The sequence below is a fragment of the Abramis brama genome (genome assembly GCF_963993115.1).
Source record: "Abramis brama genome assembly, chromosome: 11".
In the NCBI taxonomy this organism is placed as follows: domain Eukaryota; kingdom Metazoa; phylum Chordata; class Actinopteri; order Cypriniformes; family Leuciscidae; genus Abramis; species Abramis brama.
The window spans coordinates 34,733,290-34,749,848 of NC_139973.1; the positions used below are offsets into that span (position 1 = coordinate 34,733,290).

General features: G+C 38.3%; 1 protein-coding gene across 1 annotated transcript; it reads left to right on the forward strand.

The window, feature by feature from the left end:
- Positions 1–933: 933 nt before the first annotated feature.
- On the forward strand, positions 934–3,810 carry nabp1b (nucleic acid binding protein 1b; the record flags this gene model as incomplete). The annotated part of the gene is made up of 6 exons (XM_084129746.1): positions 934–1,027; positions 1,935–2,073; positions 2,176–2,247; positions 2,320–2,407; positions 2,489–2,552; positions 3,623–3,810. 6 exons carry the CDS (start codon positions 934–936, stop codon positions 3,808–3,810), a joined length of 645 nt encoding a protein of 214 aa, XP_083985872.1.
- Between the last annotated feature and the right edge of the window lie 12,749 nt (positions 3,811–16,559).

The window sequence follows — 16,559 nt, forward strand, 5'->3', positions numbered from 1 at the left end:
ATTATTATTATTATTATTGGCCAGGCAGTGTATGTGGGGTTACAAAGATATCAGTAATAACAAATGATTCTTACCTGCAGAGCCATGGTAACGGTCAGGTGAATTGTTGAGCTGAACTGTATGGCATTTCAACTATCAGTTCCTCAACATTCATATTAACTAATTGTATATAATGTCGTAATTCTTTTTGTTTCAACGTGAAGAGTGGTAAAATTGAAAACGCGCCCTCTATGTCACTTGAAAAACTCCTTGGGCACTAGCGCCATCTGGCGTTATGAGGACTCAATTAAAACAGCAGAAAACGAAACAAGCGAAATGAATGCTTATATATCATTGTATCATTATACGATTAAACAATTCACCGTTTACATTATCTATATTTTAATTCATTCAAACTAAAAAAAGAAGAAATTTAACCTGCTCAATAAAATCACGGTGTGATAAATGAATTAGTAGATAGCCCGTTTTTCACACGTCTACAGTACACAGTCACGGTGGCCGAGAGGTTAAGGCGTTGGACTCGAAATCCAATGGGGTTTCCCCGCACAGGTTCGAATCCTGTTCGTGACGATATTTAGTTTTGATTCCCAGTATAAGCGTGGAACTTTTCAAACAATTTCAAACCACACAAAACGCACAAATAAACTGATTTGTGAACATCACTTTAATCACTTGAGTTCTTACAGGAAAATTAACGTAGGCCTAAACAATTTAGCACTTTTGTTTTTCCTTTCCTTCCTATATGTTAATAAGGCTGAATTTTTCTTATGCAGTTTTAAAGGGGAACGTTTCTTTTGCAACATTCGTTAAAATCTGATCTCATTCAGGTAGTTTATATAAATACCTGGCACAATCAGTCATCTTAGGTGATCCAAGGTGGCTGGCAGTTTGACTTAATTGGATTTCCTTTAACTTTTTTCCCCTTGTTTTATAATGGCAAACCCGTTGAACGAAAGTGTGTGTCTGATTAAAGACCTTAAACCTGGATTAAAAAATATTAATTTGGTTTTCATCGTCCTGGAAACTGGTAAGTCATATTTAAGTGGGAAACGTTTGCTTTTTAACAACCAAACGCGGCCTGTACGATTGCGTTGCTGTCCTCATTTTTCAAATGTTTCTGTGCTCACAAACAGATTAATGTAGCATTATATAACTTAAAATAAGATTAGTATAATGTCTTACAATTCTTGAAGTCCATGCTGACTTGCATAAAAAAGAGAGATATTTGTCAACATTGTTTTCAGTAGTGAATCCGTGAACGAATCTTTCTTTTGAGTTGGGTCTTTTCTGTGAGTCGTTTGAGCTGAGTCACAATGGCGTACTGAATAAATCGTTCATATAGGGATTAGTAGCCAAATGTGTGAAGGAGTGAGCTATTTCAGTCACAGTTACAGAGTTGTTTAAATGAATGAATTTCAGTGTTGTTTAAAGTCACCATGAAATTAAAATTGACATTCTTATTTTTTTATGGATTATTGCACAATTACAAATGATTTATCCGTGAACATTATATTTTTAATTCATGTGCCCTCATAATCTTTGATCAAAATAACTTCCCCTCCTTCTTGCAGTGACATCTCTTCTCTTTTCTGATGACTTTTTTACTGGCGCAAGGGCGGGACAACCTGTCACTCACATGAGATCACTGCAATAGCAAACCACAACGATCCAATCAGTTCTCGATGGACAAAATCAAGTCCTGCCCACTGATCTAGAATTACATCATTATATAGATTTTTTTTGCCCCTTTTTAAGCCGTTTCACTCGGATATAGCCTACCCTACATCACAATAGGGAAGAAAAGATTTTCATTTTTTTAAAAGAAACTGAAAAAAAAACCCCATGAAAATTAGTTGGAAAGCTAATTTGCCTTCGCCAATTGCCTGACATTTAAGTGTGTTCCTTGTTTGTGCTTCTTTAACAAAATATACCAGGTCGAGTGTCCAAGACAAAGGACGGACACGAAGTGCGTTCATGTAAAGTAGCTGACAGGACCGGAAGCATCACCATATCAGTGTGGGACGAGGTGGGCAGCTTGATACAAACCGGAGACATCATCCGACTCAATCGAGGGTGGGAGGAAAGTTTATTAGGCTGTTAATAATAATAATAATAATGCTTCGAATCATAATAAAGCCTTTTCATCGTGTTAAAGAAAATTACATTTGATTTCAGATACGCATCTCTGTTCAAAGGATGTCTTACACTGTATATTGGGAGAACAGGGGACCTCCAGAAGATCGGAGAGTAGGTCTTCACACTCTTATTGAACTTAAGTTCTCTGAAACAATAACCAGTACCTTCTTGCATCTATCAAAGGTTCTGTATGATATTCTCGGAGGTGCCAAATTTCAGTGAGCCCAACCCAGAGGTTCTGGCTAAAATCAACCAAATAAACAACACCCACGTGAGTGCAAAAATACAGCTCCTCAGAGGGCATGAACAGTGAGATGAGCGCATAATGAGTGTCTGTTGTATCTCTTAACAGATTAAAACAGAAGCTCATGGCAGCTCTCCTTGTATACCGAATCCCGGACCAGCTGTACCTACAGGTTGACACTTTAGAACCTTGAACGATTGTTTGACAAAGGCAGTATTTATTGCAAATAATCATATTTAATTCAGGGGCCTGGAACCCCTAAGGGGGCCTCAGCATATTTCCAAGGTCCCTTAAGGCTCCGATAAACTCAGCGTGAAGTTCATTTTCATTCTTTGCTTATAGAAGTTTGAAATACCTTTGCAGCAATGTACTGTTAGCGAACATCCCGACGCCACCCATGCTGTTGAGAGTGGCATTTAGATGAATATATAAGTGCTGCTCTCAATAACAAAATAAACTCTTTAAAAATGACAGCGGTGAGAAAATGGCAGGCAAGAAAGCATCTGATCATAGCGATGTGGATATGTTTGCACCAGCTCTATAATTCGGCACTCTGGTAAAGTCACGTCACATTTATTTATATAGCTTTTTTAACAATATATTGCTTTACAGCAAGCAGCTTACATGAAAAACAGTGTTTCAATTCTCTCAATTAGAATTACAACTTCAGTTTCTACTATAAAGCAGTTCTCCAGTGTGCTCATGTTTTTATTTGCGGACCGCGGACGTCTGACAAAATGAACAGAGTAGAATTCCACGTCAAAAAAGGCGGATCCACACCTACGTATTATGTACTCGGCACGGAACAATGGTAGTGTGAAGGGGTTTACCAGTCGGACTGAACTTTTCCAAAAAGTTTTGATTTCGCAAGCTGTTTCATATTTCATATATGCTAGAATCATATTTCTTATTTTCATTTGTTCCCTTAAAGGTACAGTACACTATGTAACTTTTGGTTCCCAATCGGTCTAAAATAGTCTGAATACAAACACTTAGAATAGGTGTACCATAGCGATTCAGGATAAGACAAAAACATGGATTCATGATGTACTTGCTCATTATATAAAAGTAAATTTTTAACAGAAAAAGTTGCATAGTGTACCTTTAACAATGAAATGGATAAAAACAAATCAAGCTGTGGTTGCTCATTTAACATGTCAGTCAGATGGCTCTCTCTGTATAAATATGTGATTCTTGGCCAGAATAAGCTGAAATGTGTACCATTCTCTCTGCCCCTCCCAGCCAACGGTTCTGCTGTGTTTTCTCCTTCTCCTGTCCCCCGAGAGACCTTTGGTAAAGGTGGGCGTCATTTGAACCGCACTCATTGGAAGAGTGGCACTGCTTCTTCAGTACCAGGTGGAGGTCATGGCCCAAAACCCATTGCCACCATAACTTATGGACGGGATCCTCGCAGAGCACCGAAGAGATGAGAACAAGAACATGTTACAGCATCTGAGACGATGCTATTTTGTATTTATTTTTAAATGTTTTTTTTTTCAGTCAATTGAGTAGTTAAGGTTTATTTGATTGATGTATTAGATGAACTTTTTCTGGATTTATGAGAGGTTATTTTGCAGAACAAAGTTGTGTGCAAATAAAGTTGCTTAAAATCATGTCATGCTTGTCATATTTGTGTTTTCATAGCAAGTTTGGGCCATTAAAGGTGCAGTAAGCGATTTCTGAAAATCATTGTTGAACACTTGATATTTGAAATCAACCCAAACAAACAAACCCCTCCCTTCATTGCTCCACCCCCAAAACGCACAAACACGCGATGCAAAACTGGATGTCTCTTTATCATCGCAGAAGTGTAGTAAAAAACAAGCTTCGCAAAAACTAAAGAGAAATTGACGAACGGACGACAAAAATAGAATGTCCACCCCTAAAAAAAAAACTCTGGCCCTGTTCGCCGATACTGTTGTTTATGCTTAACATAAAATACAATTTTGAGATCTACACTTATCAAACATGGACTTAAATATTTTACATCAGATTTCAACAGCAACGAACATTCCTTTATTGAGTATTTCCTTCTCAAACTCCGCCTCCACTTTACTCGTGCATGGTGTTTTAGCGCACCACTTTAATCATACTGCTGGGTTCGAACTTAAAACTGACAAAACTCACAAGCATGTACATAGTTCACCATGTTTTTTTATTTTTATTTTTATTAATTTTGTAGCTTTAGTCTCACCAGGTCATCCCAAAGTGTTTAACTTGCTGTAATTCTAGGAATTCTCTCCTGCACTGGAAAGCTTTTCTAATATTAACGTGGGTCCTAAAGCTCTTGCCTGATCATAACCCTTCTTTTTCCAGTGATATTCCTCTGACCTTTTCTCTCTCAGCCATCTTTCTTTCAACAGTCTTTTTTCAACTCTCCCTCTTTGCTTATTCTTTCTCCTCCCCCATCATGAGTGGACACACCCCTACTGCTGATTGGCTACAAGTTTGTTGTGATGGTCGTCAGATACTCTTTCAACAGTGTTTTCAGAAATCACTTTGTGGCACCTTTAAAGGTAGAGCCATAATGGAGAGGCTAGCAATAGCAAAGACTTTATATGTAGAAAGACGGTGCACTCGTATTACTATGAATGGGAGAAAGTGCAACGCGCAACATGGCGGAATAAGTCCCGCCTTCTAAAGAAAAGAGCCAATCGCTGAGTGATTGGTAAAGTCATCGCTTCACTGCAGCTGGCGTTAGAAACTCCTGTTCTTAGAAACAATCAGTGTTCTGAGACGTGCGCTTAGGACTGCGCATGTGCATTAGCTTGGTTCAGTCTGAAAAAAAATAAGAGACTTCCACAGAAGACATGTGTACATGTTCTAATATTTAGACCACTTCTATTATTGATTGCTATCGGGATGTGAAGAGAGTTTCAACCAGTAACTGTTCTGTAATGGGAACTTTCAGTGTAATGTTACTGTTGTTGTAGTACAGTACGGACATGTAAGAGAGGACACAAAGTTATGAGGTCAGTTCCTTAGTAAAGTGTTTATCTTGAGAATGGTTCGCTATTGTAAAATAGTTAACTCAACAGTAACAAAAAGTGTTTATAAAACAAATTGCTCATAAAATAAGATGGTTATCTTTTTCTGGTTGGTTTATACAATCTTAAATATTACACTAGAATATGGCACTTGGAATATCAAAGGCACTTGTCACAAAAGTCATAGTGTGCTTAATGTGTGTTATCTGTCAGTGCTAGAACAACTTTCTGAGTTAAGATCTTGACAATGAACTGCTGTGATTTTATTCCGGCCAGATTTTTTAGAATAAAACTGAGGCGAGACTGACCTCTAGTGGTGAGAAAGAGGTTTTATTGAATTGAGGTTCTAATAAATGAATGATGTTAATTTCCTTGTGTAAAATTAAAAGAAATCGCAAAAAATACTATATACACCTCTACAAGTTCTTGCATTGCATAAAAGTCCTAGAGTGTTTATGAATTAATAGTTGATAAAACTGCAAAAACTTCAGAAAATAAATCTAATAAGCATATCTTTAAAATGTAACAGATAAATACAGATTTGACTGCTGAGCAGAGAATTTATGAGTGGCATGTGACAGTAATAGCAGTGACATTATGATACCTGTTATTAACAAAAGACACTTCTACTTTTACATTACCTACTGTAAGCGAACCTGTGCTAATACTTTTTATTCCCGCCGTTATACAGTAAATAGTAATAGCAGACTTTACTAGTAATTATTCATAGTAAGGTCATCAAAAAATTAAAAAAAATTAAAAACTCAGTTTTATTTCTAATGCTGCAACTAAGTCGTTTCTCACAACATCCCAACCTTCAAGTTCATTTAGTGTTATTTTAAGATTTTTATTTTCTTGTCAGCACAAAAGGGTTATTTTACAGGAAATCATTGCAAACACTTAAGAGAAACAGTAACACTTTTATGACAGGTAGTTAAAGCTGAGATTCCATTGCATAGTGTAATCTGTGTCATTACGTGTCATAAACTAATGGCCAGAATTATTGGCACCCTTGGTAAATATGAACAAAGAAGCCTGTGAAAATAAATTTGCATTGTTAATTCTTTTGATCTTTGATTTTTTTTAAATCACAAAAACCAAACCTCATTTGCTGCCAAAAAGCTTAGCTGATCATAGAACCTGGTCCTATTTGAAGTTCCAGTGTGTCTGGCAACTGAATATGCTTGAGTTTGTTTTTGGATAAGAGCAGAGGATTTTTTATTTTTTTTAATTCAATTATCCAGCTGTGATCTTTGTAGAGTCTTTAGCCATTCAAACTCTCCTCCTCGCCGTCCATTAAGAAAATATACTGTAGACATGTGTCCTCTTCCAGGCAGATTCGTAACATTTCCTTTTGAACTTATTAATGATTGCCCTGATGGTGGAAATGGGAATTTTCAATGCTTTACCTATTTTCTTACTGCCACTTTCTTTTTTTGTAATGCTCAACAATCTTTTGCTGCACATCAGAACTATATTCTTTGGTTTTACCTTTTGTGATGGATGATTAAGGGAATTTGGCCTATGTTTTTTTCTTAGTCCTGCGAAACAGGAAGCTAGACAATTCCATGATCCTTGTCACCCTGGTGTGCTAACAATGTTAAATATGAATGGGAATATACTTATTTACTCATAAGAATATCTAGGGGTGCCAATAATTGTGGCCAATGTGTATTAGAGAAAAACATTTATTTCATAAAGTGATTTTCACCTCCACTCTCATTTATTTACTTAGATTTTTGTGATTTTTTTTTATGAAAGATCAAAATGATAAATAATACAGATTTATTTTCACAGACTTCTTTGATCATATTTACCAAGGGTACCAATAATTCAGACCATGGCTGTACATTAGATCTTACTAGTTTCATTTTTAGTTTCAAAATTGGCCTCAAGACTGAAGGGGTGGTTTCTGGAATCCAGTGGTTATTAATTAAGTTATATTTATCCTTTTAAATGATTTGAATGACTTCTTAAAGCTTATGAGATTTATGTAGTTGTAGAATTACATGTCAGTTCTCTGAAACATGAAGTAGGCTACTTCCCTTCAAAAGGGTCAATTATTTATAGCAGTGTTATGTAAAAATAACAGCAGTGATCATGATAAGCACCGAGAGCAATCTCTCAACATGGAAATATCATTGTGCTGAATGCCAGTCATGAAAATAAAATGATCATCTTTATTAAATGTTATTAATATGTAGGAAACATATTTCATTTATACAAATTGTTTAAAAGTATAAAGTGGATGCAAAAAGCAAGTCCAAAGTACATGAAACAAATCTTGTCACATTTGTATTTACCTGCAATGATCACTGGCGATGAATAATCATATGCATCTTAACTACCTATTTATATTATTGAAAGATTTTATCAATATTCCAAATATTAAACTAAAGAAAATAATATAATTACTCACATAATTTGAATGCAGTTGAACACTTGAAAACAGAATGCAGAAGCAAAGTTTGTCTCTCAATATGAGTAAAATCAACAAGGATTACAGTCAGATTTCTGCTTACCACATCACATTTAGGGCTAACAATGTATGAAGAGTTCAGATGCAAAAGCCTCTAAGTGCCATCTGAAATTTTCTTCTAGAATGATCATTTTTATCAAGCTTGTATATTTAAGTTCAGTTATTTCACTTAAATGACAATGAAAATTACCTATGAATTGTCATTTAAGTGAAATTACTGAACTTAAATAAACGAGCTTGATAAAAATGATCATTCTAGAAGAAAATTTCAGATGGCATTTAGAGGCTTTTGCATCTGAACTCTTCGTATATTAATGTAAATTAAAATGTTCTGGTTCTGATTGATTAAAAAAAGTTTGTAAATTATAATATATCACAGCCTTTCTATACTACTGAGGATACATATTCTATTTGAATCAAGGCAGAGTAAATTAAAAAAGATATACCATTTGATAACAATCTGTTCCATCAAATATGTACTTTATTAACAAGAAAAAAAAAAATCATAATGAAGATCCCAGTAAATGAAGTCCGTCAGCTGGTTCTGATTCTTCTCTCACACCTCTTTCAGCAGAATCCCATAAGGACGAATGGACTTCTCCACGATCTCCTTCTCTTTATCAGCAGAGGTGCCTTCAGGAATCTCAATCAGCCAGTAGTCCTTTCTTTGGCACACTTTCCTCATCTTTGGATTGATCCTGTTCTGCATCAGGACTCTGTATCTCTTCCCGTTCTTTTTGGATGTAAACTCCTTGCTGTAGCCAGAAGCCTGATCTATGTCGTATGTTGAATAGATTCCTCTCCCGTAGAGTTGTCTAGGACCTGCTTTGTAATGGGTTTTGACGATACCTGTAGCACCACTAACGCTGGTTCCATGATAGGAGACGGGCCACTCACCAGCCACTGAGTGACTCCTCCATCCATCCGTGCCCAGCCAGGCGTTTCCATCAGGATACTTGTTCCGGACTTTGAGAGCAATACGGACCATCCACATGGACGTTTATATGGCTCATTACCCCGCATGCATACTGACTTGTCACTTAAATGTGTGAAATCATAATCAAAGCGAGGTTCGAAGAATTCATCCATGTCCACAAACATCTCATTGCGTAAAGCAGTGTACAGAGAGCCATCACCTCTGGCACCTAACAATTTCAGGACCTCCTTGCCCAATATGGCAGCAGTGATATAATTGTATATATCAAGTTCAGGATCAAAATTCAGTGATCCCTTTGGTCCCATGTGATGCTTCAGGGTAGTACCTGTGAGAGCCGAGAGGGCCTCCAGAACAAGTTCTCTGTCAATCTTAGACATGGTTCAGTCAGGTTGCACACAATGAAATAAGTTACAAAAACTCTTCTATTTATATGGACAGAAATGTGGAAGTTTATATTTTTGCTTTCTGTTTTGCAATTATGGAATCTATAGTATGTATCAAAACAGGTCAATCAAGTTTGAGATTCATTCTTTTTTTCCATGGAAACATACAAACATGCAATAATGCATAAAATGCAAACACACCCTTGAATGCACACTTAATTCCTGATCTGATGCTGACATCTTTATCATCTGTATGTCTTTGCAACATTGTGATCTGGGAAATGCCCAGAAGAGTCTGAAGAGTTAAATAAAAACTTGTGCCACCGGTCTTGCTCCGTTCCCATGCCTCTCGGCCCTGCCCTGCTTGCCACAGTGTGCATTTACATTTTACGGTTTCTCTCTACTGTACATTATTCAGATGTCTTTCCTGTAAATCACTGGCAATATTTTGCATTTGGCTCAAACAATGTGTTCATTATGTAAGTGTTTTTGGTGCACTTTAAAGAATAATTGAAGACGGGCCGTTGAATTATTAAAAAAAGAATACACATCCGAGGTGGTAATGTGGCCATGAGTTGAATCAGAATGGTCGTTACACCTCAGGTGTGCATTATTATATATATACACACTTACACACACACACACTTACACACACACACACTTACACACACACACACACTTACACACACACACACACACACTTACACACACACACACACACTTACACACACACACACACACACTTACACACACACACACACACACACACTTACACACACACACACACACACACACACTTACACACACACACACACTTACACACACACACACTTACACACACACACACACACTTACACACACACACACACTTACACACACACACACTTACACACACACACACACACACACACACACACACACACACACACACACTTACACACACACACACTTACACACACACACACACACACACACACTTACACACACACACACACACACACTTACACACACACACACACACACTTACACACACACACACACACTTACACACACACACACACACACTTACACACACTTACACACACACACTTACACACACACACACTTACACACACACACACACACACACACACACACTTACACACACACACACACACACTCACTTACACACACTTACACACACATATACATATACAGATAGATACATACAGATAGATAGATACATATAGATACATATAGATACAGATACATACAGATACATACAGATACATATACATATAGATACATACATATACATATAGATACATACATATACATATAGATACATACATATACATACATATAGATACATACACATACATATAGATACATACACATACATACATATACATATACATACAGTGAGGAAAATAATTATTTGAACACCCTGCTATTTTGCAAGTTCTCCCACTTAGAAATCATGGAGGGGTCTGAAATTGTCATTGTAGGTGCATGTCCACTGTGAGAGACATAATCTAAAAAAAAAAATCCAGAAATCACAATGTATGATTTTTTAACTATTTATTTGTATGATACAGCTGCAAATAAGTATTTGAACACCTGAGAAAATCAATGTTAATATTTGGTACAGTAGCCTTTGTTTGCAATTACAGAGGTCAAACGTTTCCTGTAGTTTTTCACCAGGTTTGCACACACTGCAGGAGGGATTTTGGCCCACTCCTCCACACAGATCTTCTCTAGATCAGTCAGGTTTCTGGGCTGTTGCTGAGAAACACGGAGTTTGAGCTCCCTCCAAAGATTCTCTATTGGCTTTAGGTCTGGAGACTGGCTAGGCCACGCCAGAACCTTGATATGCTTCTTACAGAGCCACTCCTTGGTTATCCTGGCTGTGTGCTTCGGGTCATTGTCATGTTGGAAGACCCAGCCTCGACCCATCTTCAATGCTCTAACTGAGGGAAAGGAGGTTGTTCCCCAAAATCTCGCAATACATGGCACCGGTCATCCTCTCCTTAATACAGTGCAGTCGCCCTGTCCCATGTGCAGAAAAACACCCCCAAAGCATGATGCTACCACCCCCATGCTTCACAGTAGGGATGGTGTTCTTGGGATGGTACTCATCATTCTTCTTCCTCCAAACACGTTTAGTGGAATTATGACCAAAAAGTTCTATTTTGGTCTCATCTGACCACATGACTTTCTCCCATGACTCCTCTGGATCATCCAAATGGTCATTGGCAAACTTAAGACGGGCCTTGACATGTGCTGGTTTAAGCAGGGGAACCTTTCGTGCCATGCATGATTTCAAACCATGACGTCTTAGTGTATTACCAACAGTAACCTTGGAAACGGTGGTCCCAGCTCTTTTCAGGTCATTGACCAGCTCCTCCCGTGTAGTTCTGGGCTGATTTCTCACCTTTCTTAGGATCATTGAGACCCCACGAGGTGAGATCTTGCATGGAGCCCCAGTCCGAGGGAGATTGACAGTCATGTTTAGCTTCTTCCATTTTCTAATGATTGCTCCAACAGTGGACCTTTTTTCACCAAGCTGCTTGGCAATTTCCCCGTAGCCCTTTCCAGCCTTGTGGAGGTGTACAATTTTGTCTCTAGTGTCTTTGGACAGCTCTTTGGTCTTGGCCATGTTAGTAGTTGGATTCTTACTGATTGTATGGGGTGGACAGGTGTCTTTATGCAGCTAACGACCTCAAACAGGTGCATCTAATTTAGGATAATAAATGGAGTGGAGGTGGACATTTTAAAGGCAGACTAACAGGTCTTTGAGGGTCAGAATTCTAGCTGATAGACAGTTGTTCAAATACTTATTTGCAGCTGTATCATACAAATAAATAGTTAAAAAAATCATATATTGTGATTTCTGGATTTTTTTTTTTAGATTATGTCTCTCACAGTGGACATGCACCTACGATGAAAATTTCAGACCCCTCCATGATTTCCAAGTGGGAGAACTTGCAAAATAGCAGGGTGTTCAAATACTTATTTTCCTCACTGTACATATACATACATATACATACATATACATACATATACAGACCCTTGACAGACCCACAGTGATACCATGGTCATTGAACCAGGTTTTGGTTCTTTTGGCAGTGTGGGAAGGTGCAAATCCTGCTGGAAAATGAAGTCAGCATCTCCTTTTTTAACTCTTTTATGAGCTGGAAGCCCAAATTATGTACAAATAAACAACTAAATACTTGAAATCATTTAAGTTGTGGGCCCTGAATCTATAATCTATGGAAGTGTAACGTTTTGAATGGAATTATGGAAATCAATAAACTTTTCCATGATATTCATATATATATATATATATATATATATATATATATATATATATATATATATATATATATATATATATATACACAACAACTCCCCATTATGTTGTTGATGTTATAGTGGAACCTGCACACAATAAGAAGGGGCAGAAAAATTAATTTTATATTTTTAAATGTTAAGTGGATGGATTGACTTGTATGGCATTGATGAATAGAGAAATCTCGGGTACATATATATATTCAGTCAAAAAAATTAATCACATTTTGGTTTCTGTGTTATGGCACATTAAATACTTTTCAATAAATTTTAGTTTAGGGTATTTCTCATCTTTGAAGCATACTCAATGTTGAAGATGAAGTGTATTTCCATTAGAACAACTAGAGCCATTGTCACATCATCTACTTCACAGACCTTCTCTCCTTCCATCATTGTTTCTAGAAGAGACTCTTCATCCAAGTCACATCCCTTTATACATAGCACACGGTTGGCTCCTCCTTGGTTTCTAAACAAAGAGAGGATAATGTCATATCAGGTATAATGATATATAGCAGTTAAATATCATTATTATTTATGATTATTATTATTTTATAATAATAGCCCCTTAAGGGCTGGATAACGTGATAGTTTTTCTTTTGTGGAGTGATGTTTCATGTAATCTGCCCTCTCATTCCTTGTTCGTGCAATGCAGGGTGGAGTCAAAGGCGAGAGGAGCCATGGTGGAGACTTGACAGGCACCACCCTAGGGACGGCTGATGGAGACGCCAATGGAGATGGAGACCCAGGTGGAGTTGACGAGCCGATGAGCCCACGTGACACTGGAGACCGAGGTGAATCTGCGGCGACGAGCATCCGAGGTGGAACGCGGGAACCCGAAGACTGAGTGACTGAGGACTGAAGGCGGAGTTGGGGGGAAGGCAGAGCCAGATGCCTGACCCGGCCCTCTATGTCCCATGCGACGGCCCCCACCACTCACCCCTAAGGCAGAAGATTATCGGGAGGAGGCAAGCATGCCAAACTGCAGAGACAGAGCATCAGAGCAACTATATTCCTGGTATTCCTGACCAAGACCCGCCTCGGCACGGATGCACTAGCGCACAGCTGGCAAGTATGCGTTTCCCACAGTGAGCCTCATTGTGCAAGATCAGGAAGGAAGAAGTACAAGTCCTAATGGTTGTGCCGTACTGGCTCAACTAGACTTGGTTCTCAGAGCTGGCGAATTCCCATGAGGAGGCTCCTTCTTTCTCTGGGGCAGGGCACAATCTGACACCCACACCTCTGGAATCTCCACGTCTGGTCCCTGGTCCCAGCGGTGATAGACACGATCACTCAGGCGAAAGCCCCCTCTGCTAGGCAGCTTTATGCCTTGAAGTGGCGCCCGTTTACTAGGTGTTTTTCCCGAGGTGAAGACCCACAGAGATGTGGCATCGGGTCTGTGTTTTCCTTTCTCCAACAGGGCATTGAGAGACACCTGTCTGCCTAAAAGTGTATGTAGCTGCCATTGCAGCAAACCACGCCACTGTGGATGGCAGGTCCTTGGGGAAGCACAACCTGATTATTAGGTTCCTGCATCACCCCCTCTTGGGATCTTTCCATGGTCTTATAGGAAAGACGGCCCTTCTGATTGCACTCACATCCGTCAAGAGGGTGGGAGACCTACAAGCCTTCTCTGTTAGTGATTTATTCCATAGAATTCGGGCCGGCAGACTCTCATATGGTCCTGAGATCCCGGCCTGGATATGTGCCTAAAGTTCAAGGCAGGACATAGTTTAAAAAAAAGTGTATTTCCACTGAAACAACTGTGCAGTGTGCTGTGAGACATGGTTTCAGGTAAATCACGTTGTTTTGAAGGAAACCCAGCTTGTTCAACTGGTTTCTCAGTAGTTTTGTTCCTATGAAACACTTAACTGAGAATGCTGTTTTTTTGATGGGTAATTGAAAGCAATGCATAAGGCAGCAGACACACCCATCTCTATGATTTTTACAGGCATTACTTATCCTGTGCAAATCAACTATATACATTACAAACATCCACAGTAACAATTACGCTATTTTAAAGAGTACAGATAATTACAACTGTCTTTGGTCTCCCAGATCCCTTCTGATGAGGGAGACCAAGCCCTGTCTCTGTTGTATATGGAGCGTGCTTTGCGCATATACCTGGACTGCACACAAAGCAACAGTGAATTAGCTTAGCTGCACTTTGTGTTGGCATGCGGAAGCTTGCCCACATTTGCACCGCCATATCTCATGACACAGTTCAGTGGATGTGGCGTTTAGTATAGGAACCCCTAGTGTCGGTTTCGTCACAACATTTAAAGTGAACGACAGAAAGGGAACGTCTCGGTAAATAAGGTAACACTCGTTCCCTGATGGAGGGAACAGAGAAGTTCTGTCCCTCCCGATTTTTACAGACATCACTTATCCTGTGCAAATCACCGCCATAAAAGAACGCTTTAGCGTAAGTTCTGTCAGGAAGATTCAATTGTTACGTCACTTATTAACTTCTCATCTAACCAATCGTGTTCTAATACTCGTAGTTTAAAAGATCAGTATTTACACATGTCTGAGTTTGCAGATGCTGACACCAACATTCACCTCCATCCTCCCCACCACCACCATGATGGTCCCTTCCCATACCTGTGCCCCTGCCTTTGTCTTCAGGCTGGAAATGCAGATTCCTATGCCAAAGAACTTTATAACACAATACTTGCTTGCTGGGCTGTCAATAAATGTATGCTTTGTTACATCATTTTGCCTCCCGAGTCTTTCTGGTAGAACTCGTGACACAGTTCAGTGGTCGTGGCATTTAGATTTGTTCTCAGTAGTTTCGTTCCTATGAAACATTTAACTCTGAATGCTGGTGCACACTCCCCACCTACATTGTCCTGTACTGTACCAGACTCTCACAGTTATCTGGACTTATTCATCTTTAGTTTCACTCTCATGGACTTTTAGTTTTGTGTTCCTTTGTTTGATGATTAAAGTGGCATAATTTTTCTTCCTAGGTAGAACATGTCTACACGCAAGAACACAATCAATGAATAATGACACACACAATCTTGATCTACCACTAAGTGCTAAAACAAAACTGAAATTAATTATCTTGACCTTAAAGAATGCACAGACTAACTTTTTTGCATCTTGCGTATAATGCTTTAAACCAGACCCTTGCTACATCCTTTCAAGTCTGATTTAGAATGATCATAATGCAAATAAATAAATAAATAAAATCTGTAAGTAAAAACTTCTCAGTGAAGCCAATGATTTACTGCACCTCAGTTCTTGCAGCTCAATATTTTGTTTGCAGTGGCTGAAAAAGTATTGCATGTTACACATGAACAATTCAGAGAAAAATCATATTGCTTTCAATTTGCCACTCATCCAGGTCGCTTCAGCCTTTGGATAGTGTAGAAAACCCAACATTACACCTTAATAACGCCACGCAGAAGTCACTGCACTTGCTAAACAGTGAACAAAGCCAAAAGGATAGAGAAAACAGTATATAGATGATCTGCGCAACCACTTAATCATAACAAAACCTTTGACATTCAAAACAAAAATGATGACATTTTCATGTATTCTAGTTTAATGAGAAGAAAGCCTGAATGCAAAATAATCAATTGAAAGATATATATATCTTTCAATTGATTATTTTGCTGAATCAACTGCCATGTTCTGAGAAGGTGGATGAAACAACTGGTAACATGGGGAATTGTTATATTTTAATCATGTTTGACCAAATATGACCAGTCTGAAAACATAAGTTTGTCCAAAAATAAAAATGATGTGCTTATTCACTGCCTTTTGTATGGAAGCTTGTTTCCACCAAGAAATAAAAAAGGGTAATATCTCCCAATTCTGTTCTCGCGATTGCGAGTTTACAGCTCACAATTGACTTGCGACTTTTTTTCTCAGAATTGTGAGACATAAACCCTCAATTGCAAGCTATAACATCATAATTGCAAGACATAAACTCGCAATTCTGATGTTTTTCTTGCAATTGCAAAAAAATGTGAATTATGAGCAGACTTTTTATCCGGTACTGGACTTTATAATTCGTAATTGCAAGTTTATATCTCACAATTTTTTTTCAAAAAAA